Source organism: Xenopus laevis, chromosome 1S (assembly GCF_017654675.1).
Source record: "Xenopus laevis strain J_2021 chromosome 1S, Xenopus_laevis_v10.1, whole genome shotgun sequence".
In the NCBI taxonomy this organism is placed as follows: Eukaryota; Metazoa; Chordata; class Amphibia; order Anura; family Pipidae; genus Xenopus; species Xenopus laevis.
In genome coordinates this window covers 183,022,881-183,046,943 of record NC_054372.1, presented here as the reverse complement: position 1 = coordinate 183,046,943, position 24,063 = coordinate 183,022,881, and the positions used below count along the sequence as shown (strand labels likewise).

Below are 24,063 nucleotides of genomic sequence, written 5' to 3'. Positions count from 1 at the left end.
TTTATTATTATAAAAGTATTATATAATTGTATAACAGGGGTGCCTTCTGCTGTTACTGAACTACAAACGTTTAAGTTTATACTTGAAGAGACACCACTTATGCAGAAAACCTTGGCGGCTCCAGTGACATCTGGGGCGGGTGACGTCAATGGTCAGGTCTGGTGACATTGGGGGCGGGGTTATGACGTTCCTATCAGCATTTGGCGGATCACCATGCCATAACTGTCCTGTCCGGATTTCCTAATTTGGAGATTCAGACGGGCAGTTTTCACCCAGACAGCCCTTTCAAATACCCGACTGTTGGGTGAAAGAGCAGACATGTGTCAACCCTAAGAAACACCAGTCCTATTGTATTTATTTAATGTTTTTTTATAGACTTAAAGGGCATGTAAAGTCTAAAATAGAGTAAGGCTAGAAATGCTGTATTTTGTATACTAAGCATAAACATGAACTTACTGCACCACAAGCCTAATCAAACAAATAATTTATGCTTTCAAAGTTGGCTACAGGGGGTCACCATCTTGTAACTTTGTTAAACATCTTTGCAAGACTAAGACTGTGCACATGCTCAGTGTGGTCTGGGCTGCTTAGGGATCGTCATAAACAAAGCTGCTTGAGTTCTGCATGGCTGGGAAGTAAGGTGGGGGCTCCCCCTACTGTTCATAAGTATGATTGTTTCCCTGCTCAACAGTTAGGGACCGTCTGACAATTCCTATCCACAGCAGTAAATGAAGGGAGAATTTCACTGAATACAGTCAGGTTTCTTATAAAAACAGTACACATTTTTTAATTAAAGTATATTGGAGATAGGTTTCTTTTTCATTAAAGAAAGTAAAGGATTTTATTTTTTTGCCTTTAAGGTATGGAGATCCAAATTATGGAAAGATCCGTTATCCTGAAAACCCCAGGTCCATTGGGGATAACAGGTCCCATGCCTGTACTGTCTCTCCCTCCAAATTACCTAATAAAACTGATGCAGGAAATGTCTCCTGTAGCTTGTCTGCTAAACTCGATTGAATGATTGAAACTTAAATATCAATTAGTAGATGCTTCCTGCATCATTATTTAATTGCTGTTCTGTGCAGTCCTTTCCCATATAGAACGGCAGGGGGTGCTCCTGTTACACATCATTGATATAAGAAGTGTAAATACTACTACAATCATGAAAAATAACTTATATGGGCTGCAAAGATGCTCAGAAGAGCATTAGGGGGCAGATTTATCAAAGGTCGAGGTTAATTTTCAAATGAAAAAAAATTGAATTTCGAGCTATTTTTTGTGTACTTCGAATAGGGAATAGTCCAAATTAGATTCGAATTTGAAAAAAAAATCAAATATCAAATTTATCTTGTACTGTCTCTAAAAATTCGACAGACCATTCGCCATCTGAAACCGGCCGAATTGCTGTTTTAGCCTATGGGGGACCTTCTAGAACCTATTTGAAGTCAATTGGTGGACTCTGAAAAATCAAAGTTTTTTTTGGGAAAAACTTTGAATCGAATTCAATCGAATGCGCTATTCCTTCGATTCGTACGATTAGAATTCGGCCGAAAACTGATCTATTTGACCGGTCTTTTTGGAATTCTAATGTCGAATATTTTTCAATTCAAAATTCGACCCTTGATAAATATGCCCCTAAGCCATTTTATATGAATTTATATGGTTGAGCACAGGTTCCCACGTAACCGCATATGCTGTTGTCTATAGGAAGTGATACTGCAGCCCTCTTGTGTTTTCTTGGGTGAAGTGCAATAAAAAACCCCTGTCAAATGAATAATTACAAAACACATTGTATAAAACAGTTTTCTTTTGGTCTATATTCATCTTTTTGCCACTCGAATGTCAGGAAGGCAGCAAACCTCACCAAATTCATCTCTGGACCTCTCCCATTGACTAATACAGTAATTTGGCAGGTTTTGGGTGGCAAATAGTCTAATTAAAGTTCTTAAAGGGCCAGAGTATTATAAATCTTGAAATTCAAATTTGAATTAAAACTCATATTGAATTTGGATAATTCAGAATTCGAATTTGAGTTTTTTGACCAAAATCATTGAATTTTCACTTTGACCCTTAATAAATCTGCCCCTTAGTTGATACATTTCTTATCTTTGTCCCTGCTGAGCAGAATCCCTGAGTTTCATTACAGGCAGCTGTTAGAATTGATACAATAGTTGCTGATATTCCACAGACGCTGCTGAGAAATGGATCAACTAAATGTAGCAAATTGTAACAGTTCGGATGCTCCTGGATCACTGAGCTGCCAGACTCAAACAGCAGAAACACAAACATTAAACTTTAAACTTAAAGTAAAAAATAAAAGATGAAAAGTAATTGAAAAAAGTCTATTTCTGGTGAACAATCTGAAAACAACTGAACTGGAGAAAGTGTTTGAAACCCCTTTAATATGCTGAAAAGCATCATATGGATATACAGGTATGGGACCGGTTATCCAGATAAAGGTTCTTTCATTGAATTGGATCTCCAAACTTTTAAGGAACAGTAACAATACATTTTTTGATTAAAGAAATCAAAACTACACCCTCCAAATAATACTCAGGTCCCACTGCATGTCACATATTTACATGTTCATCTAAAAAGTCCCTAATAAAAATTGTCTCCACTTTAAAATAAGGCGATAGGCTGACTATTCCTACAGCTATGCAACTATGTGCTCGCCCCAGACAGCTCTCCTCCTCACCAGACTTCCAGCTGTAACACGAAAACCAAGTCAGTTCATTTTCAGAGCAGCCAATGGAGCAACTAGCGGTTGCTAGGTGACATCACAAACCCGGAAGCAGAATCCCAAAGAGCAGTAAGTGGCTCACGGCTGCGTGTATGTTGTTTTCTGGTGTTGCAAGATGGCGGAGACCGCTTGGGCTCCATGGGGGAAATTTACTAAAGGGCGAAGTGGCTAACACGGGCGAAAATTTCGCCAGCGTGACGTCATTTTGGCACTTCGCCGATTTACTAACGGTAGCTGGCGTAATTTCGCAAAGGAGATAGACTCTGGCACAACTTCGCACTCTTACGCCAGGCGAATTTTCGGTCTGGCGAAAGAGCATTACTACGCAAATTCACTAAGTTTTTGATTTTACTGACCGTTACCTCTACCGCCAGACTTGCTTTCGCCACCTCAGACCAGGCAAGTGCAATAGAGTAGATAGGAGTTCCTCAAACCCTTTCCTATTTAAAGGGTGATAGGCTGAAAAAGATCATACATTTTTTTTGGGGTACCCTCCTTCTCCCCTACATTTGCTAACATATGGCACCTAAACTATACTGTGGGCACATGTGTAGGGCAATATAACAACTTTATATAATTTTATTAAGGTTCCCTGGCCTTGTGTAGTGTTATGTATTTGCTGCAGCATGTACGGCCATCGTACTTTAACTGCACGCCGTATGCCAATTAGGCAACGCTAGCGTAACTTCAAACTGCTGACCGTAATTTCACCAGCGTTCGGTACCCTGTGCGCAACTTCGGATCTTCGTGAATTAGTGTTGTCCAGGCGAAAACTTTTCGCCTGGCGAACTTTTGCGATATGTGCGAAGCCAGCGCTGGTGAATTTTCACCGGTTAGTGAATTTGCCCCCATGAGTTTCCATACTAGGAAGCAGCAGCTTATTTGAAGTTACTAATGCAAGTTCATTGATTTGGGACTGGGCTCTCTAAAAGGTGTTACTGGTCCTTTAAGTCTGCTAGAAAATATTTAAACCCAATGGTTTTGCCTCCAATAAGATACAAGGTAGTATTTTTTTTTTACAGAGAAAAAGGAAATCATTTTTAAAAATTAATTATTTGATTACAATGTGCTAGAATTTTGGTGTAATTCCACATTTACCTGTATAAATTAAATACACAAACTAAATCTTTCAACACATATTTTATTTGCATAGCAACACATAAGTGCATTATATATGTAAATATATACAGCCCCAAATCTCCAAACACATTTATTGTGAGCCGTTAAGAAAGAACTGAACCAGCTGCTTAAAAACATCATCGTTAAATCCTTTCACGTCGGTTTCCTCAACAGATTCGTACAGCGGAGCGCTTTGTGTTCCCCAACAAATGTTCTTTCGGGAAGGATTTTTATCCGAATCGGCAGATAAAGCCAAAGTATTCAGTTGGTAACAGAAAAAGGAAAAATATTTTCCATCAGAAATGATACCCTGTGAGGCAAACGGCCGTGTCACGTCATCTTGATTCCAGAAACCTGCAAGTCAAGAGTCAGATGGAGATTGTACAGGAAACAATGTAACTTTATATGTCTGCAAGGCAAGTTTCCTCTCATTTAGTATTGAACGAATGACCTAGATGAAGGCAGATACGTTTCCAATATTTAAAAAGGGTTCATAACCTCAACCAATTGGGCCTATTTACAGTAGTCCAGGGGTGTCCAAACTTTTTTCACCAAGGGCCATATGCGGTAAAATACACAAACATGTGCAGAAAAACGGCAAGCACTCCTGGAACCACTCGTAGGTAAAAACAGCTTTTATTCAGTCGGTTAAAACATGGAATCCTGACGCGTTTCGTATCTTAACGATACGTAGTCATAGGCATAATGAACAAGATAACATATCGGCTTATTTAAGTTACTAAACCGGAAATGACATATAGGATGACACTATATTTAAATCTCCATAGGTTTCTTTAACCATTTCGTGTACATCTACTAAAATGTGTTATATAAAATACAAAATTACACAGAATGTTTTCAAACTGACTGAAGAAAAAGACAGAAAACAATTTTCTTGCAACATATCTAACTATGTAACCAGATAACCTACTCCTGCGATGTGTATCAATCTATGTTTCCAAGATATATTAATCTCTTAAACTAATGTTGCCATTTGAAAATCATGGGGCAACAAGTTACGATTTTTATTTTAACCTTTTTGTACTTGCTAAAATTAGCTACATTCACTTTTCAAAAGGAAACAAACTGTTAAAAGTTAAACTATAACTTTCACAAAAGATTGAAAATACACTATATGCACCAAATAATGAAATATAATATAATGAACAAATGAAAAAATGAAAGGAATGAAAAAAATGAAAAATGAAAAAAAGAAAGAAAATTGAAAAAATGAAAAGAATACATATTATAGGCAAATGAACAAAATGTAATTAAATACAGGCAGGCACTACATATGTGTAACCCACTAATACCCCATTTTTGTGGGTCAGACGCAGCAGGAGATATCAAACCTACAATTCAAACCCACTGGTTGTCGCGTTCCTAAAGAAAATATCCAAAAAGCCTCCCTATGGAGGAGTTTGTCCATCAAGCTCCCTCCTCTATATGCAGGCTCGACTTTCTCTATGCCCTGTATGGTAAGTTTTGTAACATCACCACCATTACACTCTAAAAAATGTCTAGACACTGCCGTTGATTTACTTTTTGATGCAATTTGATGAATGTGCTCTCTCATTCTATCTTTTAATTTCCTTGATGTACAACCAACATATTGAATCTTACATTTTTTGCAGTTCAAAAGATACACTACCCCTTTGCTATTACAGTTAATATAATTCTTAATTTTAAAGGTCTTCCCCAAACTGTTACTTACAAAATCCGTAGAAATCATAATCCTTTCACAAGTAACGCATCTATTCGAACCACACTTGTATTTCCCCTTAACATCCAACCAAGTTCTGTTTTTCCCTTTTCTTTGTACAACACTTGGGGCCAACAAATTCCCTAAAGTAGGAGCACGACGGGTAACGAACTTGCAACCATTACCCAGGATCGCTTCTATTCGAACCACATTATCTTGCTCATGACGGGTTTTATTGCTTAGTAGAACATTTCTATCAAGTTCTAAGGCTTTTTTTTTTTGGAGGTACGTCTGTCCATTTGCAAAAAATCAAATTTTACAAAAGATATGTGGATGATTTACTTTTCATTTGGCACGGGACAGAGTCAGACTTTGATATTTTTGTTGCGGATTTAAACACGAATAATTGTAACTTAAAGTTCACTAGTGAGTTCGGAGGAACAAAAATCAGTTATTTAGATTTGGAATTATCACATGAAGGAAATAAAGTAATGAGCACCGTCTTTAGGAAGGCATCAGCAGGCAATACTATCTTGAGAGCAGATTCCTGTCATCCTCCTCATGTCTTTAAGGCTATACCTTTTGGTCAGTTTCAACGACTTCGTCGGAACTGCAGTACAGATGATGAATATATAAAAAAGGCTTTTGAGCTTAGGGACAGGTTACTAGCTCGACATTACTCACTAGATTTATTAAAATCAGCTTTTAAAAAAGCCTTAGAACTTGATAGAAAAGTTCTACTAAGCAATAAAACCCGTCATGAGCAAGATAATGTTAAAGAAGTGCCGATGTTTATTACCACCTATAGCAAACAATATCCCATAGTAAAGAAAATAATAAAGAGACATTTACCAATTTTATATGGTGATATGGACTTACAAGCGATCCTGGGTAATGGTTGCAAGTTCGTTACCCGTCGTGCTCCTACTTTAGGGAATTTGTTGGCCCCAAGTGTTGTACAAAGAAAAGGGAAAAACAGAACTTGGTTGGATGTTAAGGGGACATAGATGCGTTACTTGTGAAAGGATTATGATTTCTACGGATTTTGTAAGTAACAGTTTGGGGAAGACCTTTAAAATTAAGAATTATATTAACTGTAATAGCAAAGGGGTAGTGTATCTTTTGAACTGCAAAAAATGTAAGATTCAATATGTTGGTTGTACATCAAGGAAATTAAAAGATAGAATGAGAGAGCACATTCATCAAATTGCATCAAAAAGTAAATCAACGGCAGTGTCTAGACATTTTTTAGAGTGTAATGGTGGTGATGTTACAAAACTTACCATACAGGGCATAGAGAAAGTCGAGCCTGCATATAGAGGAGGGAGCTTGATGGACAAGCTCCTCCATAGGGAGGCTTTTTGGATATTTTCTTTAGGAACGCGACAACCAGTGGGTTTGAATTGTAGGTTTGATATCTCCTGCTGCGTCTGACCCACAAAAATGGGGTATTAGTGGGTTACACATATGTAGTGCCTGCCTGTATTTAATTACATTTTGTTCATTTGCCTATAATATGTATTCTTTTCATTTTTTCAATTTTCTTTCTTTTTTTCATTTTTCATTTTTTTCATTCCTTTCATTTTTTCATTTGTTCATTATATTATATTTCATTATTTGGTTCATATAGTGTATTTTCAATCTTTTGTGAAAGTTATAGTTTAACTTTTAACAGTTTGTTTCCTTTTGAAAAGTGAATGTAGCTAATTTTAGCAATTACAAAAAGGTTAAAATAAAAATCGTAACTTGTTGCCCCATGATTTTCAAATGGCAACATTAGTTTAAGAGATTAATATATCTTGGAAACATAGATTGATACACATCGCAGGAGTAGGTTATCTGGTTACATAGTTAGATATGTTGCAAGAAAATTGTTTTCGGTCTTTTTCTTCAGTCAGTTTGAAAACATTCTGTGTAATTTTGTATTTTATATAACACATTTTAGTAGATGTACACGAAATGGTTAAAGAAACCTATGGAGATTTAAATATAGTGTCATCCTATATGTCATTTCCGGTTTAGTAACTTAAATAAGCCGATATGTTATCTTGTTCATTATGCCTATGACTACGTATCGTTAAGATACGAAACGCGTCAGGATTCCATGTTTTAACCGACTGAATAAAAGCTGTTTTTACCTACGAGTGGTTCCAGGAGTGCTTGCCGTTTTTCTGCACATTTCCTTACTCACCCCAGCTACGGGTTCGGGGCGATGCACCCGGGCCACCCTGCACGTTCGGTGAGTGTTTTTCCTCATTAGCCGTGATTGAGTTAATTGCGGGATTGGATCTATGTGCTGGACCCGGGGTTTCTTACACACCTGGGTCAAAAGAGTTTAAGGGTGAGCTCAAATGAGTCATAAGATTGATTCTCACCTTTTTTGAATGTTTATTCATTGCATAATTAGAGAACTTTCGTTCCTTTCCTTTTCCCGTTTTCTAGTATCAGTTATAGGACCATTTGAGCCGATATAAATTCTTTTTCCGTATTAAAATACACAAACAGCCGGGCCACTCACTGTGGCCACGTCCATTTTGTGGCCACACCCCCTGATTACCATGTTCATTTTACAAATTGTAAATAAGTAACACACACATACAAACACACATACGCACAGTGACACACAGTGACACATACACACACACAGTGACACATATAGACACACACACACACACACACACGTGACACATACAAACAGATACAAACACACACAAGTGACACATACAAACAGATATACACACAGTGACACATACATACAGATACACACACTAACTCACACACTCGATCTGTAACTGACTCCCTTGCCCGGCTGCAGCCTCACTAAATCCACCCCTCCCCCAAGCCAAGCACGAAGCAGTTACTCACAGATCATCAGATGCACGAAATCCAGCCCATGTTAGGCAGCAATGTAGAAGGGGAATGGAGCCATGCTTTCAGTTGTTTACCGCCCCCCTCCCTCCCCGCACTACACTAAACTTCAGTCACGGGGAGGGGAGGGCGGAGTTTAGGACAAGCTTCGCAGCGTCTACACTGAAGCACTGTAGGTTCCGACCCCCAATGACGCCGTGTGGTAGGAAAAATTTTTTTCTGGATGCTGAAAGACTTTTAGGGGGGGGGATTTTTGCACGCTGCGGGCCAATTAAAAATGGATATCGGCCCGCATTTGGCCCGCGGGCCGTAGTTTGGACACCCCTGCAGTAAAGTGTAAGATCATTTATCGTACTGAAAGTCTACAGTGGGGCTGAACGAAGGTCTAAAGTGGGGCTGAACGAAGGTCTAAAGTGGGGCTGAACGAAGGTCTAAAGTGGGGCTGAACGAAGGTCTAAAGTGGGGCTGAACGAAGGTCTAAAGTGGGGCTGAACGAAGGTCTAAAGTGGGGCTGAACGAAGGTCTAAAGTGGGGCTGAACGAAGGTCTAAAGTGGGGCTGAACGAAGGTCTAAAGTGGGGCTGAACAAAGGTCTAAAGTGGGGCTGAACAAAGGTCTAAAGTGGGGCTGAACAAAGGTCTAAAGTGGGGCTGAACAAAGGTCTAAAGTGGGGCTGAACAAAGGTCTAAAGTGGGGCTGAACAAAGGTCTAAAGTGGGGCTGAACAAAGGTCTAAAGTGGGACTGAACAAAGGTCTAAAGTGGGACTGAACAAAGGTCTAAAGTGGGGCTGAACAAAGGTCTAAAGTGGGGCTGAACAAAGGTCTAAAGTGGGGCTGAACAAAGGTCTAAAGTGGGGCTGAACAAAGGTCTAAAGTGGGGCTGAACAAAGGTCTAAAGTGGGGCTGAACAAAGGTCTAAAGTGGGGCTGAACAAAGGTCTAAAGTGGGGCTGAACAAAGGTCTAAAGTGGGGCTGAACAAAGGTCTAAAGTGGGGCTGAACAAAGGTCTAAAGTGGGGCTGAACAAAGGTCTAAAGTGGGGCTGAACAAAGGTCTACAGTGGGGCTGAACAAAGGTCTACAGTGGGGCTGAACAAAGGTCTAAAGTGGGGCTGAACAAAGGTCTAAAGTGGGGCTGAACAAAGGTCTAAAGTGGGGTTGAACAAAGGTCTACAGTGGGGCTGAACAAAGGTCTACAGTGGGGCTGAACAAAGGTCTACAGTGGGGCTGAACAAAGGTCTACAGTGGGGCTGAACAAAGGTCTACAGTGGGGCTGAACAAAGGTCTACAGTGGGGCTGAACAAAGGTCTACAGTGGGGCTGAACGAAGGTCTACAGTGGGGCTGAACGAAGGTCTACAGTGGGGGTGAACAAAGGTCTACAGTGGGGGTGAACAAAGGTCTACAGTGGGGGTGAACGAAGGTCTAGTCTACAGTGGGGGTGAACGAAGGTCTACAGTGGGGGTGAACGAAGGTCTACAGTGGGGGTGAACGAAGGTCTACAGTGGGGGTGAACGAAGGTCTACAGTGGGGGTGAACGAAGGTCTACAGTGGGGGTGAGCGAAGGTCTACAGTGGGGGTGAGCGAAGGTCTACAGTGGGGGTGAACGAAGGTCTAAAGTGGGGCTGAACAAAGGTCTAAAGTGGGGCTGAACAAAGGTCTAAAGTGGGGCTGAACGAAGGTCTAAAGTGGGGCTGAACGAAGGTCTAAAGTGGGGCTGAACGAAGGTCTAAAGTGGGGCTGAACGAAGGTCTAAAGTGGGGCTGAACGAAGGTCTAAAGTGGGGCTGAACGAAGGTCTAAAGTGGGGCTGAACGAAGGTCTAAAGTGGGGCTGAACGAAGGTCTAAAGTGGGGCTGAACGAAGGTCTAAAGTGGGGCTGAACGAAGGTCTAAAGTGGGGCTGAACGAAGGTCTAAAGTGGGGCTGAACGAAGGTCTAAAGTGGGGCTGAACGAAGGTCTAAAGTGGGGCTGAACGAAGGTCTAAAGTGGGGCTGAACGAAGGTCTGCTGGGCTAAATTGACTTGACTGACTTATAGAAGGGTTAACGAAACAAAAAATTATGCGGTTCGCATCGGAGCTCACCCGGAAATGCTGTGTCTTCCTAGCCACAGCCTGTGCGAGACGCCGGTTACTCCACGCCGGCATTAAGTGCAGAACTCACAGTACTCCCGCATATTCGGCGCCGATCTTGGATACCATGAGGACAACATCGTTCGTGCAAAATTTCCAGCTTTATTTCAACATACACACAAGCGAGTTAGGGTTAGGGCTAACCCTTATTTCACTTGTGTGTATGTTGAAATAAAGCCGGAAATTTTACACGAACGCCGTTGTCCTCATGGTATCCTGGATCGGCGCCGAATATGCGAGAGTACTGTGAGTCCTGACTTAGAGAAGGGCACTGCAATCAATGTATCAGTTTGCTGATGACAAGAAACCAAATCCATCTCGGACGTGTCATCCTTGCAGATAAGAATCGATGATAAACCATATAAAGGTTATGCACTATATAAACAAGATGCTTTATTGACTAGTGAATCTTCCCAGGGGACACAAGGGCATCCCTTGATATTGGAAGAAAGGATGTTTTATTTCAAGGTGAAGAAGCTTCACTTTCAGATGCATTAAATAGATTCATGACAATCACTTCAACCTTCCAACACTATGAACCCAAGTTTAAGCTTTACAAGACACCCTTTTCAGACTGGGTCATATGCCAGATGCAAAGTCTCCTTTCCAGGGCGTTATGCAAAGCCTGAACAGGAAGGCTAAGTTTTTTGTTTTCCTTAAAGGGGCAGAATACCTCCTTTTTAACATGAGTGGAACAAATAGAATGTGTTTAGTCACCTTAATTCCTGAATTAAAACAATAGGCAAAAAGTGTACTTCCTGACTCTACAAGCAAACCAATCAGGCTGCAGTTGGGGTAGGCGGGTTTTGTCTATAAGCAGTTTCTCAGTGGGTGGCTAATTTTATTGTGCTCATAAGCATCAGGAAGTAGAATGTGACTAGATTAATGTTCCTGTTTTGTGCCCTGTTTAGTGCAAGATATAACAAAACCGAAAAAAATCCTAATTAAACTTATGTTTAATATAACTGGACATTTAACGGAAGTTGAAATGGGGTTAATGCCGCCTCGTTAGTATGTTTTGGACTCACTGTAACCCATTAAGCACTTCCAATTACTCAACAGCCTATTATGGTACTGGTATGGAACCTGTTATCCAGAATGCTTGGGACCTGGGGATTTCTGGGTCTTTCTGTAATTTGGATCTTTATACCTTAAGTCTACTAGTAAACCATGTAAACATTAAATAAACCCAATAGGCTGGTTTTGTTTCCAATAAGGATTAATTATATCTTAGTTGGGATCAAGTACAAGCTACTGTTTTATTATTACAGAGAAAAAGAAAATCTTTTTTTTTTTTAAATTTGGATTATTTGATTATAATGAGGTCTATGGGATACAGTCTTTCCGTAATGCGGAGCTTTCTGGATAACGGGTTCCCGTATAACAGATCCCATACCTGTACACGGCTACATGTAGTGACCCCTATATGTATTCGGAGACTTATGGCTGAATTATTTTGAAGCAATCCCCCATCCATTCTGGCACTCAGTACAATGAAAACACATGAGATTTGTGTATAGAATACACACTGGTCTGACAAATCTTTCTCAAGCAGGCTGGTAAAGCCATGATTAAACCGTGATCCCAGTAGCTACATGTACATGGGTAACGCAACGATCCTTACCTTGGTACATAGCCTGGGCTCCTGTCCATGCAAACAAGCTCGCAATGGCATTAGCCCTCAGGAAAACCTCAGTCTGGTCAGCAAGGTTTAATTTTGTAAGTCTTTCACGCTTGAATTTATCGGGCACTATATGAAGTTGTGTGTGCCCAAATTTACAAGGGTCTTCAATTCTGGAACCTAGAGGTATAATAAAAAATAAATCTGTTAAATCATATACTTGCTCACTGAAACAGTCAATAAAAATACCCATAATCAACATAGGTAAAAGCATCACTTCAGGTGAAAGGCGAGGATTTAAAAACAGCAAAATATTCATTGGGTTTCATGATGTAAACACTGATCTAACATTGTATTACTAATGAGGATTTCTGGATGTTTGCACACCTGACAATTATAAACAATTATGTTTCCTATAAATTAGAACAAAAGCTTAAAAAAAAACAAAAAAAAAAAACTAACTGACCTAGAAATGCGACAGTAGTTTGCTATGGCCATCTGTACCTCCAAATTTGCTCCCAGCATCTCCCCATCTTCATTTCTGCAGATTCAAAGCACATGCTCTGGACTACTGTCACGTACCAAAGCTTAGGGACCCATAACAATATGCACTATACATAGAATATAAAGACTAATTAGCAATTAAGATTCATATTATGTGGCAGCTCTGAAATCCCATGTAATAATCAGCACTAGAGCATCAACCTCTTAAAATATCTTATTTTCTGATTGATTTATGACAAGCCCTAGGCTGTCCAAAGCACACTGAGCATGTGCAGTGTCACAGACACTTGATGGATGATCAAGAATGGCGAGCTCCTGTGGACAATTTTGAAGGCCTGAATCATTACTATTACATGACTGCTAAAAGTCTTTGCTGGGACGGTAAGTTCAGTATATAAGATACAGGCATTTTTAGCTATAATCATTTTAGGCAGTAGCTCTCCTTTAAAGGAGAACTAAACCTTAAGGAATATGGCAAGAAAAATGATCCAGGACTTCAAACTTGTCACAGGGGGTCACCATCTTGGAAAGTGTCTGTGACACTCACATGCTCAGTGGGGTCTGAGCAGCTGTTGAGAAGCTAAATTTAGGGGTCGTCACAAATCATCAAGCAGAAAACGAGGTTCCCCTGTAATATAAGCTGATGCTACAGGGCTGATTATTAAATTCTGATGCTAGTTGCACTGGTTTCTGTGCTGCTATGTAGTAATTATCTGTATTAATTACTAATCAGCCTTATACTGTGACATTTCTATTCTATATGTACTGTATATTGTGAGTGGGTCCCTAAGCTCAGTAAGTGACAGCAGCACAGAGCATGTGCAGTGAATCAGCAGAAAAGAAGATGGGGAGCTACTGGGGCATCTTTGGAGACACAGATCTTTACTGCTAAAGGACTGTGGTTGCCTTGGGCTAGTACAGAAGCTCAAAACATAATGGACAACATTTCTAGCTACTCCTTTAGTTGAGATTTAATTCTCCTTTAAAAGGGTATCTATCATCAAGACATAAAATGCATTGAACGGACATATATTTTACATTTTTGTTTTCCTCTTGAAAGTAAATTGCTCATCAGTTATTTGCATCAGGAGAGTAATTGTGCCAGATTTTGTTGGATCATACTGACTTTCCTTATATAACATGACATTATCACCTACCTATAAACACACTGTTTTCATACTGTCTTCTAAAGAGGGGCAATCGGCTTGGTTCCAGATCGATTACCGGCACTTCTTCCGAAACAGCGTAATCTAGAGGGACAAACTTGGGAATCAAAAACAAAACACGATTAGTAAGGTAGTCATTAAATAGTAGCGTATATTTGTATAAAGCACATAAACTAAAGGCTTGTTTGGATCACAAAGATTAACACTAATTACAGTAAACACAGTAATTGTACTGCTTTATCGGTTATTTGAATAGTATGGACTATAATTTGAATGTAATTTATTTTAACTTTTTCCTTTACAGTTCTCTGTATATTCTTGCCTTGGGACACCCAGCATAAGCATGGCAATACTTCAGCATAGGATTAAAATCCATGGAAACTCAAATGCGTTTTACCGAAAAACAAAACACAGAGCAGGAAATCTTCTGGTTTCATATGTATATGTTAATGTGGGGAAGCCTTAAATCGGTGCAAGCTCTGCCTGACTTAATTGCTGCAGCCACAGCAGTCCATAGGCTTCTTCTAAGTAGTCTATGACCTACATAGCAAAATAATTTGAGTGGGAGCTGCCATGTCGGCTGATAAGAGAGTAAACCCACAGCTTGCAGTTTTACATGGTGGGTCAGGTGGGGTTGAGCAGATATGCCATCACCAAAAGTGAGTTGCAGGTGGTGGGTGCTGACAAATTCCAAATGACAACTTACTCCAATCCAATCACAAAACAAGGAAGTAAGTAACATTTTTTTCCCCAAACTTTTCCTTCCCGCAGCTAATTTGCTTATGCAAATTAGGATTCGGTTCGGTATTGGGCAGAATCTTTCAGGAAGGATTCCGGGATTCGGCCGAATCCCAAAAAGTGGATTCTTCATAAATTTAAAAACATAAAAGAAACAAAACAAAACTTAGCGACAGTCAAGTACACAAGGTACTGTTTTATAATTAAAGAAAAAAATAAGCGGTTTCCATATTTTGCAGTTTCTGGATAATGGATTTGCGGATAACAGAACCCACAGTTGTTACACTCCAGATTTGGTGTGATTGTACTAGAGAGCCATCTGGCAAAAACACTTCAAAAATAACTACGGTTCCGTTAAAAATTAAAAGACTACTAATTTTTTTTTTATTCCCCCCCCGAGTGCTAGACTAGCCACACTGGCACGGAGAATAGTGGCACAGCTTTCCCTCTTCATGCATGTGACATCAGAATGCCAGCAGAAATGCTTATTATATACATGAACACCACTAAACATGGTCTTCTGGATCAGGTGATTCCTCCCCAGCCCAGAAAAAAACCCAAAAATAAACAGCAACGTTGTTGAAATGTGTTCATAATAGTTGTTTTATGCATGGAAATCAGAGGTATTAAAGTGTCAATAAAAGCAGTGCGAGTGGTCAGCCAAATCATTACTTACTTCTGGAAGCTGTTGCGGAATCCTAATTTGAACCAGAGGCTTATCATCAATCTGAAATCGAACAGGGTCAACTCGTCCTTTCCTTTTCCCACGAGGGACTGTGGTCTCTCCACGACACCAATAAAAGTTAACTTGAGGCTGCCGATCTGTTGAAAGATGCACATCTGACATTAAAGTGGACCCGTCACCCAAACAAATTATTCAATATCCTATTTTATCACATTAGTCAAGCAAAATGAACTTTAATTACACAATATAAATTATTTGAATCTTGTTTCCATCAGTCTGGGAATTCATAATTATAACAAGCTGGCAGGAGCCATTTTGTGGACACTGTTATTAAGACAAGCCTTTGTATCATCCCAGAATCTTGTTTGTGCACCAGAATGGGGGACCTGATGTCCATCCCCATGCCCTGGCTACACAATTAAACGGTAAAGAGAACGGGGGAATGTGGGGAGAGCAGTGACATCTAGGAAGTGCTGAATGGAAAGTGAAAGTAATTGTCTGCCCCGCCTCTATGCCTAAGGCATAGAGGAGGGGCAGGCAATATTTCATTGACAGCTGAGATTTTTAAATGAGCTTACAGCAGTTATGAACACTTCAATAAAAAATAGAAATTGGATTTCATGTTTAATTTGAAAAGGACTTTTATTGTTTCTGGGTGACATGAAAACCAATTGCAAATGGTCTCAGGATATCACTCTCTATATATCATACTAAAAGCTTATTTAAAGGAGAGAAAAGGTTGAAATTAAGTAAGCTTTATCAGAAAGGTCTATATAAATACACCAGTAAACCCTCAAAGTAATGCTGCTCTGAGTCCTCTGTCAAAAGAAATACCACATTTCTTTCCTTCTATTGTGTACTCATGGGCTTCTGTATCAGACTTCCTGTTTTCAGCATAAACCTCCAGGGCTTGAACATGCTCAGTTTTTTCCTCTCTCTCCCTTTCCTCCCATCCCTGCTGTAATCTGAGCCCAGAGCTATGAGTGAGCAGGGAGATACTCAGGTAGGAAGTGATGTCACACCAAGCTAATATGGCAGCTGCTATGCTAAACAACCAGAGTTTCTAGAGCTGCCTACTCAGGCACAGAATAAATATAGTGTTATAGCTTGCATTATTATGGCTAATCTATTGGCAATAAACTGCTTCGGTAGCTTTCCTTCTCTTTTAAAGGTGAACAATCGCCTTAATATGGGGTGAGGGCGCAGGTAATCAGCTGAAAGGATTGGCTCTATGTGGCAGCATTTTGTAAAGTGACTTTATATCGGAGTGTACACTGTGGGGTGGCCTCTTTCCCTTACACAATAGGGTAATGTTATAAATGAAACAGGATAACAGAGAGTATGGCAAGTGGAGGCAGCAGGGATTGAGAATAGACAGTGGTTGCCATTACCCAGAGAGGCCTGTGTGAGGAGTGAGTTGAAGGAGGCACATTGGCTGCTCACTGTGGCCACCACACTGCTGAGAAAAGGGGCTGCTGAGACCTCCTGGCTCCTGTACAGATACGTGCGGCCCTTCTTGGCGTAGTGATACTCCTGTAACAGCGCCTCACACACCAAGTCCCTCAGCTGCCTCAGTTGTTGCTCGTCCAGGACCCCGAGGCCTATTTTCCCCGGCAGCCCAGACACATAGGCGGTCTTGGTGAAATGCTGGTACCAACGGTCCGCATTCAAAGCGAAAGTCTGCGGATACACGACGTACTTCAGCTTGCGGAGGCCAGTGATGAGCTTTAATTTCTCAGTCACGTTACCGGCACTATGTACCAGCTTGTAGTGTTCCTCCACCCTGCGCCGACTGGCCGCTTTACTCTTTGCAGTCAGGGAGGCCACAATGGGCGGGTACAGAGAAGCCGGAACTTCTCTGCGAACAGGCTCCGGAGTCCGTCGCAAATGAGCTGGAAGCCCAGCATCCCTGTTCAGCATTGACACTATTCTGCGCGTCGCCATCTTTCGGCTGACAGGAAAAGACGCGACCTTCTGGGAAGGGTAGCCATTGGTCCCGCGCGAGTCACGTGACATACAGTAAAACCAATCGGAGAGTGCATTGAGTGGAACGCATGAGCGGGCCAATCGGAGAGTACATTGAGTGGAACGCATGAGCGGGCCAATCGGAGACTACATTGAGTGGAACGTATGAGCTGGCCAATCGGAGAGCTCGCATGCCAAAGCGCGGGTGAATGTTTCTGAACGTATTTTTTGTTGCAATGCTGCAACTGAGCATGTTACTGTACGTCTGTCTGTACTCCCTGTAAAGCAAAAGCATGTGACCGATGAACATACTTTATGGTTATTGTTTTAAAGGCATTGTTCACCTTTGAATTAACGTTTATCTTTTTTTTATTCTTTATCTGTCCTTTAAAGGAAAACGACCCCCAAAATGAACACTTAAGCAACAGATAGTTTATATCAAATTAAATGGCATATTAAAGAATCTCACCAAACTGGAATATATATATATTTAAGTATTTATTGTTCTTAGGGTTGCCGTGCGCCCTGTTTTGACCCGGACTCAGTGGCGTAACTACTGGGGGTGCAATTGGGCCAGGGCCCACACCCCGCAGTGCCCCCCGGCAGTCACGCGCCGCACGGAAGAGTGTGGAGGCGGGGCCCGGCCGCACGGCCCGCACCTGGGCCCGCCCCCACCTCGTTCCGTCTCTGCCTGGACAGACGCTTTTTTGAAGGGCTGCCTGGGTTAAAACTGCCTGTTCGATTTTCCAGATTAGGAAACTGGGAAGGATTCCCTATGATTGACGCAAGATAGCCCAATAGTCCTGCCTCTGATGTCACGGTCACAAACTGGTTTTTATGGGATATATTTTCCTAGAGACCTACATTGTTTGGGGGTATAGTTTTCCTTTAAAGCAGTGCTGTCCAATTTATACGGTAGAGATGGCCGGAATTTTTCTAATCTACATGGTGGAGGGCCGATAACGGAAGCCAGTGTTAGCCACTCCCTGTTTTTAGACCACACCCACTTTAAACCACACCCATGTTACCGGAAGACCATGTCCACATTAATAGCACACCAAAAAAACAGATGGTTGGTGCTCACTGCAGGGATCAGGGCCGGAACTAGGGGTAGACAGAGTAGGCGGCTGTCTAGGGCGCGATCATTGAGGGGGCACTTTTAATGGGTCTTTTTTTTTCTTTTTTTTCAAGCGTTTAGTTCAGTAATCATGGTCACTCAGTTGGGTGGAATCCCCCTCCTTCACCTTCTCCTATTGCCAGCAAGTAATAGCTCCTTCTGTGCGGTGCGGCAGTGCAGCGTGACGTGCGTATATGCGTCAATGACATCACTGATGCAGTTGGGTGGCAGAGAGAGGCAGAGAGCTGGCGGCCTACTTGGTGTGGCTCGTGTTTGCTGCTCTCAGCCTGGCGCTGGCACAGGTACATAAATACTTGGGGGCAATATGATGCGATCAGATTTTTGGCTGCTGCTGACACAGGTAAAGCTTGGGGGCAATATGATGGCTGCTGGAGGGCTGTATGATGAATGGCTGCTGAGCTTGCTTGCACAGGTACAGGGGGCAGTAATATAAATGAAAAAGTGTTGTACATTTTCTTGCTTTCTTTATTTAAAAACCATCATGGTAAGGAGGGAAATGGTAATGCAGGACAGGGGGGCACTGAGTGAAGCTCTTGCCTAGGGAGCCAAACTACCTTGGCCTGGCACCGGCGGGTATGTCACTCATATGTGAAAAAAGTTGTCACATTAAGACATACCCATAAATCCATATGCCTCCTCGTCCCCTGTGTATAATACAGTACCCCCGCATATGATTAAACACCTTAGGGGTCACTACCAATAATTTTCAAATGCTAACAAACCCCCAGAACAAATACCAAAGTATGACACACAGGGAGCATAGGGAAGGCAGAACAGAGCAGGAGACAGGAATCAGGACCAGTCTAATATGTACAACATACAGTGACACAGTGCTGGTGCCCCATTAGCATTTTGAATAAGGTGTGAACAGGTGAACAATGTGGGCAGTTTCAGTCTGGGTCTCAGGAGTGAACAGTACAGCGGTTTAGGATATAAACAATAGAGGTGTCACAAGTGTGAACAATGCAGGAGGATCACAGGTGTGAACAATACAGGGGATTAGTCTGAATTTGAGGTTTAAACAATGCAGGGGCCAGTTAATCTCTGTAGTGATACCTTTTAAATTTTACATATGGTAAACAGACACAGCAGGCAGACTTTGATATGGAGGGCCACATAAAGGGGGTCGCGGGCCGCCAGTTGGACAGCCCTACTTTAAAGGATAACTAAACCACTTTAGGTACAATGGTCCCCCTTAACTACCCTCCTTTGGCACCCTAGGAGGACCGGCCAGCCTCTGCACCCCCCCTATGCACGCATACACACCCCACCACGACTGTGCGTGCTTGTGCGCCCCCGTACACAAAGTGTGCACACGCATGCGATGTAGGCAGTAGAGAGTGAAAGAGGGAGAGCAACGCAGGGGAAAGGGACTTACACACATGCGCTGTAGGTAAGCCGATAAAAATGATGCTTGATGCCAATGTTATTAATAGGAAAAGACAGCAAGAATATAGGAAGGCCAGTATTTTTTTTCCAGAAAAGCCGGCAATTCTAGCTGTCGGCAGTGCAGAGCGACAGGGGGAGGCAGAGGAGAGTGACGCAAGGAAGAGGGAGGGCATGAAACACGGACTAGGAGTAGGCAGAAGACAGATACCTGCCTAGGGTCTCCCTATCTTTGCACCCTTGGCAGTTGCCTCTTCTGCCTACCTCAAGTTCCAGCCCTTATAGACAAAGTCAAATTTAGTTACACAAGATAGGAAGCACCGGCAAGGCCCTGTACTTGATGCCTGCTTTGTGCCGCATTCAATGCACAGCCAGACTGCAGACAGAAGTACGTCTAGATCTATGAGAACAACTGCTTTGAAGGTCTAGGTTGACCACAAAATTAAAAAAAATTCTTATTGACATTAGTATGAAATTTCTTAGAATTGTAAGTAGGACCTGAAATTACAAAACACTTTATAGATATTGCTTCTTTTTATACAGTATCAACAGTTTACTTTTTTTAAATTTATATAATACATATATGATTTCAGAAAAATACATTTGAACATATATTTCTAGCTCCTATCTTATAGAATGTTTCTGTACACACTTTGGGCCTATTTATGATTGCTTATCAGCTTGAGCAATCATCGAGGAAACTTGGGGCATGTTTACTTAGTTCCAAATTTTCACTTCGGAAAGCATCGCTATATTTCGCGCAACTACGTCGGGCATTAATTCACTATGGCTAAGCGTATTCATCAAAATGTTAACATTCGTATCAGTGTATATTCGCTAGTAAAGTTTCTTTGCAAATTTTCTTAAGCGTTAGTTTCTACCTAGCGAAACATCAATTTAAATATGGCGGTTACATAAATGTATTTATTAGTGATGTTGGTGAAATTGCTGGAAGTGGCCACTTATTATTTAAAATGTCCAAGGAATCAAAATAAAGACAAAATAGATCATCTATTGTCCTAAAAATGGGTTAACCCTGAAACAAATGTGGCATGAACTTCAAATAGTTAAAAAAGTGTAAATTAATATTTAACAGTTAATGACATACTTTTAAACATAATCCCACATTAAAATAGGAATGAAAGCTAGTGTTTTTCTTTTTTTTTATGACTTTTTTGAGTAAAAGATATGATGTGAATGACATAGTAATGTAGCTTCATCTTAACAATTTGCCAGGTAGAACCAGGTGAAGTAGACTTTGGTGATAAGGGTAACGTATTGGAAAGTTAACACTTTGATAAATTTGGGGTTTAATGATCATTCGCCTGAGCGAAAATTTGCCTGGCGAAACGACGAGAAGGTCCTCAAGAGGTGAGGTTTTTCACTAGCGAATTGTCCTCTTCGCCTTTTAATAAATAGGTGATGATGTTGCGAACTGTAGTTTTGCCGAATTTTCACAAAAAAACCCACAATTTGCCCTTTAGTAAAAGTGTCCCATTGCGTTTTGGGCCAAGAAATATTGTCAATTTCCATAATTTCCCCTGAATAGACTTTTGGGATGAAGAAATTTTTTGGGGGGAAATTCAGCTGCAGCCTGATTGGGCTCTGCAGCCTGTTTGGCCTCTACAGCCCCAGCCCAGCTGCTGCCTGATTAGTTGCAATCAGCCAATCAGGGCTGACTCTGCCCTATTTAAGGCCTGCCTTTAGAACACTCCTTGCATTACATGGTCTCCCTAGAACTGCGGCAGCGACCCTAACTAGGTTGTTCAAGCTCTTGCCCTTTTCCTTGTTATTCCTCCTTGCCTCGGTCTGCCTGTCCTTGTCTATCTTGTCTTATCTTACTTTACCCTACCTTGTTCCTTCCCAGCCTTGACCTTGATCGAGGGTTGACACCTTTTCTGGAAAAAAACACCGGCCTTCCTATATACTTCAATTTTTTCCCTATTAATATTAATAATAATTTTTACCGGCCAGGTGGCAACCCTACCTTGATCTGACCCTTGCCTTGCCTGTTCTCATTTCCTATTCCACCTTGTACCTTTCCCTGACTTCACCTTGTACCGACCTTGCCTTGCCTATTCCTGCTTCCTGTCCTGTTCTGCCTTTAACCCTGTCTTATAGCTTCCCTTGTCTCTCACTCTCCAGTGCTGTCCACTCCTCTTGCTATTCTGCTCCAGTCTCCCTCTGCTCCAATCTACTCTCGCTATTCAGTGCTCTCCTGCTATCCAGTCCTCCCCTGCTATCTTGCTATCCAGTCTCCTTCTGCTCCAGTGTCCTTCTTCATCCTGTCCTCCCACTGTCCTGTCCCCCAAATCTACGCCCACACCGTCCAGTCTCATCCTCTTGGTCTGCCCCTGATCTACACCCTCATCGTCTGGGCCTGACCTTCGCCCACTCCGTCCTGCTTCCCTCTGCACCTGTTCCAGTTTGACTACGTCCTCGTATCCCTGTTCCTGCCTTTCCTTTTGTGTTCTGTGGACACAGCCAGTTCCTGCCTAAAGGTCTCGCCTTCTCTCTTCAGTCTCTGCAGCCCCCTACCTAATCCTTGACAATTACAGAAATTGCCGAGCTATATCAACCTGAAATCCAGAGAGAGTATAGAAATGCACAGCAGGTTTCATTGATGATGGCTAGACTTGAACAGCACCAGCATTCATAAATAGGATCCTAAAAGACCTATTTATTTTCAAATATTTTTCCATTTCAAATAAATTAGAATGTTTGCTGTTTTATAAAAAAAAAATCTTGAATAAAACCGTGAAAAAAAACTTCAATGCATCTAATTATACTTTATTATTTCATTTGTATTAATTTTCAATGGGTCTACAAACTTTCCAAAACATTTGAAATTTTAGAAAATCTTGAATTACAAAAATGGCTTAAATGTTGCCTAGGATAAATCCTATTGATTTTTACATGACCTTTGAAAGCTTTCAGATGCTAAAGTTTTACATTCAAGTTTTTTGAGTTTTCTCTGTTTAAAAAATAACCAAAATATTAGTTTTTGTTAGTTTTAGCTCCAAAAAAATTCAAATTCTAAGTTTTGATAAATCAGTCCCTTAGTTACAATATTTACTCCAATTGCTATGGTAGTAGATTTGGTAATATGGTCCAGTTTATAAGCAATGGTTCGCAAAATGCTGCTGATTTGCATTTTGCCTGAAATATGAGTTTATTGCTTAGAAATGCAAAACCTTTTTTCATCTCTTACTTGCCTGTGGTGGGTACCTGGCTATAAGGGCTGCTACCCTACTCTGAGGGGCATATTTTTTCGGTCAAAACGCTCAAATTTGAATTGTGAATTATCCAAACTCTGTTTGAATTTTAATTTGAATTGTGAGATTTATCAAACCTTTACCCTGGGCATATTTCAAATTTGCCACCTTAAACCTGCCGAGGGCTAGTGACCAATTTGAAGATATTAGTAGCCTTCCTGACATTCGTGTTTAGTTAATTTAGTTTCAAATTCAATTCTAGTTTTCGGGTAATATCCTTTCAAGTTTTCGATATCCCAATCAAATCTGAGTATATTCGAATTTATTTGATTTAAAAAAAAAAAAAAAAAAAACTCATAAAATCGTAATTGACCTTTGATAAATGGGCCTCTAGATGTGGGCATAGCGGCTAGACAGTCTGAGGGGAAAGAGCGATCGACTCAATCCCGATATGCAACAGTTAACTCTAACAAACACATACCCCCTGTATCAGTTTGTATTTAAATGCAGTCTGCAGGTTACATTTGTATTACTTATGTTCCTTATACAGCACTAATTACCTGGGATAATAAATATATCCAATAAGTATCATATATTCATTTTCCGAATGATTTCATACAAATGAGAATGTACACCAGAGAGTCTACCTACTGAAATATCATTTATCTATGCTTGTTTTCTATAAGGGAATTTCTGGCATCACACAATTATCAGGGTGCAAGCTACAGAAATGTGCCTCTCACATAGCAATGTTTCCCCCAAGTAAGTATCTGACAGCTTGATACATTGTACTAGTTAGAAGTGACCTGACAATTTAAGGAAATGCATTTACTGAGCAAGAATGATTCCCTAATATATTCTATAGAATGAGTGGCTGCTGTGGTTATTCATTTTCACTTTCATTATCTTTATCTTCACCATCACCCTTCTGAAATTATAGGGCCGTTTACCAGATGTAATGAGGTTTGAAAAGGATAATTATGATAAAGAGACTTCTTTTCTGTGCAATTTGTTATCTAGTGACAGCTGCCTGCACAGGGGAAATATTCGGTATTTCCACCTACAATTGTTCAGCTTTCCTGTCAG

General features: G+C 40.9%; 1 protein-coding gene and 1 long non-coding RNA gene across 2 annotated transcripts; one reads left to right on the top strand and one right to left on the bottom strand.

Annotated features, from left to right (window-relative positions):
* Nucleotides 1-3,872: 3,872 nt before the first annotated feature.
* mrps30.S (mitochondrial ribosomal protein S30 S homeolog) lies at nucleotides 3,873-17,229 on the bottom strand. Its single transcript, NM_001088690.1, is given in 5 exon segments — nucleotides 3,873-4,216; nucleotides 12,184-12,360; nucleotides 13,842-13,947; nucleotides 15,265-15,410; nucleotides 16,665-17,229. Coding segments are annotated over 5 exon segments (1,245 nt in total). The 5' UTR covers nucleotides 17,218-17,229; the 3' UTR covers nucleotides 3,873-3,953.
* Nucleotides 9,570-10,434, top strand: LOC121399535. The gene is made up of 2 exons (XR_005965123.1): nucleotides 9,570-9,781; nucleotides 9,879-10,434. It is a non-coding gene; the product is annotated as an uncharacterized LOC121399535 (long non-coding RNA).
* Nucleotides 17,230-24,063: the final 6,834 nt, after the last annotated feature.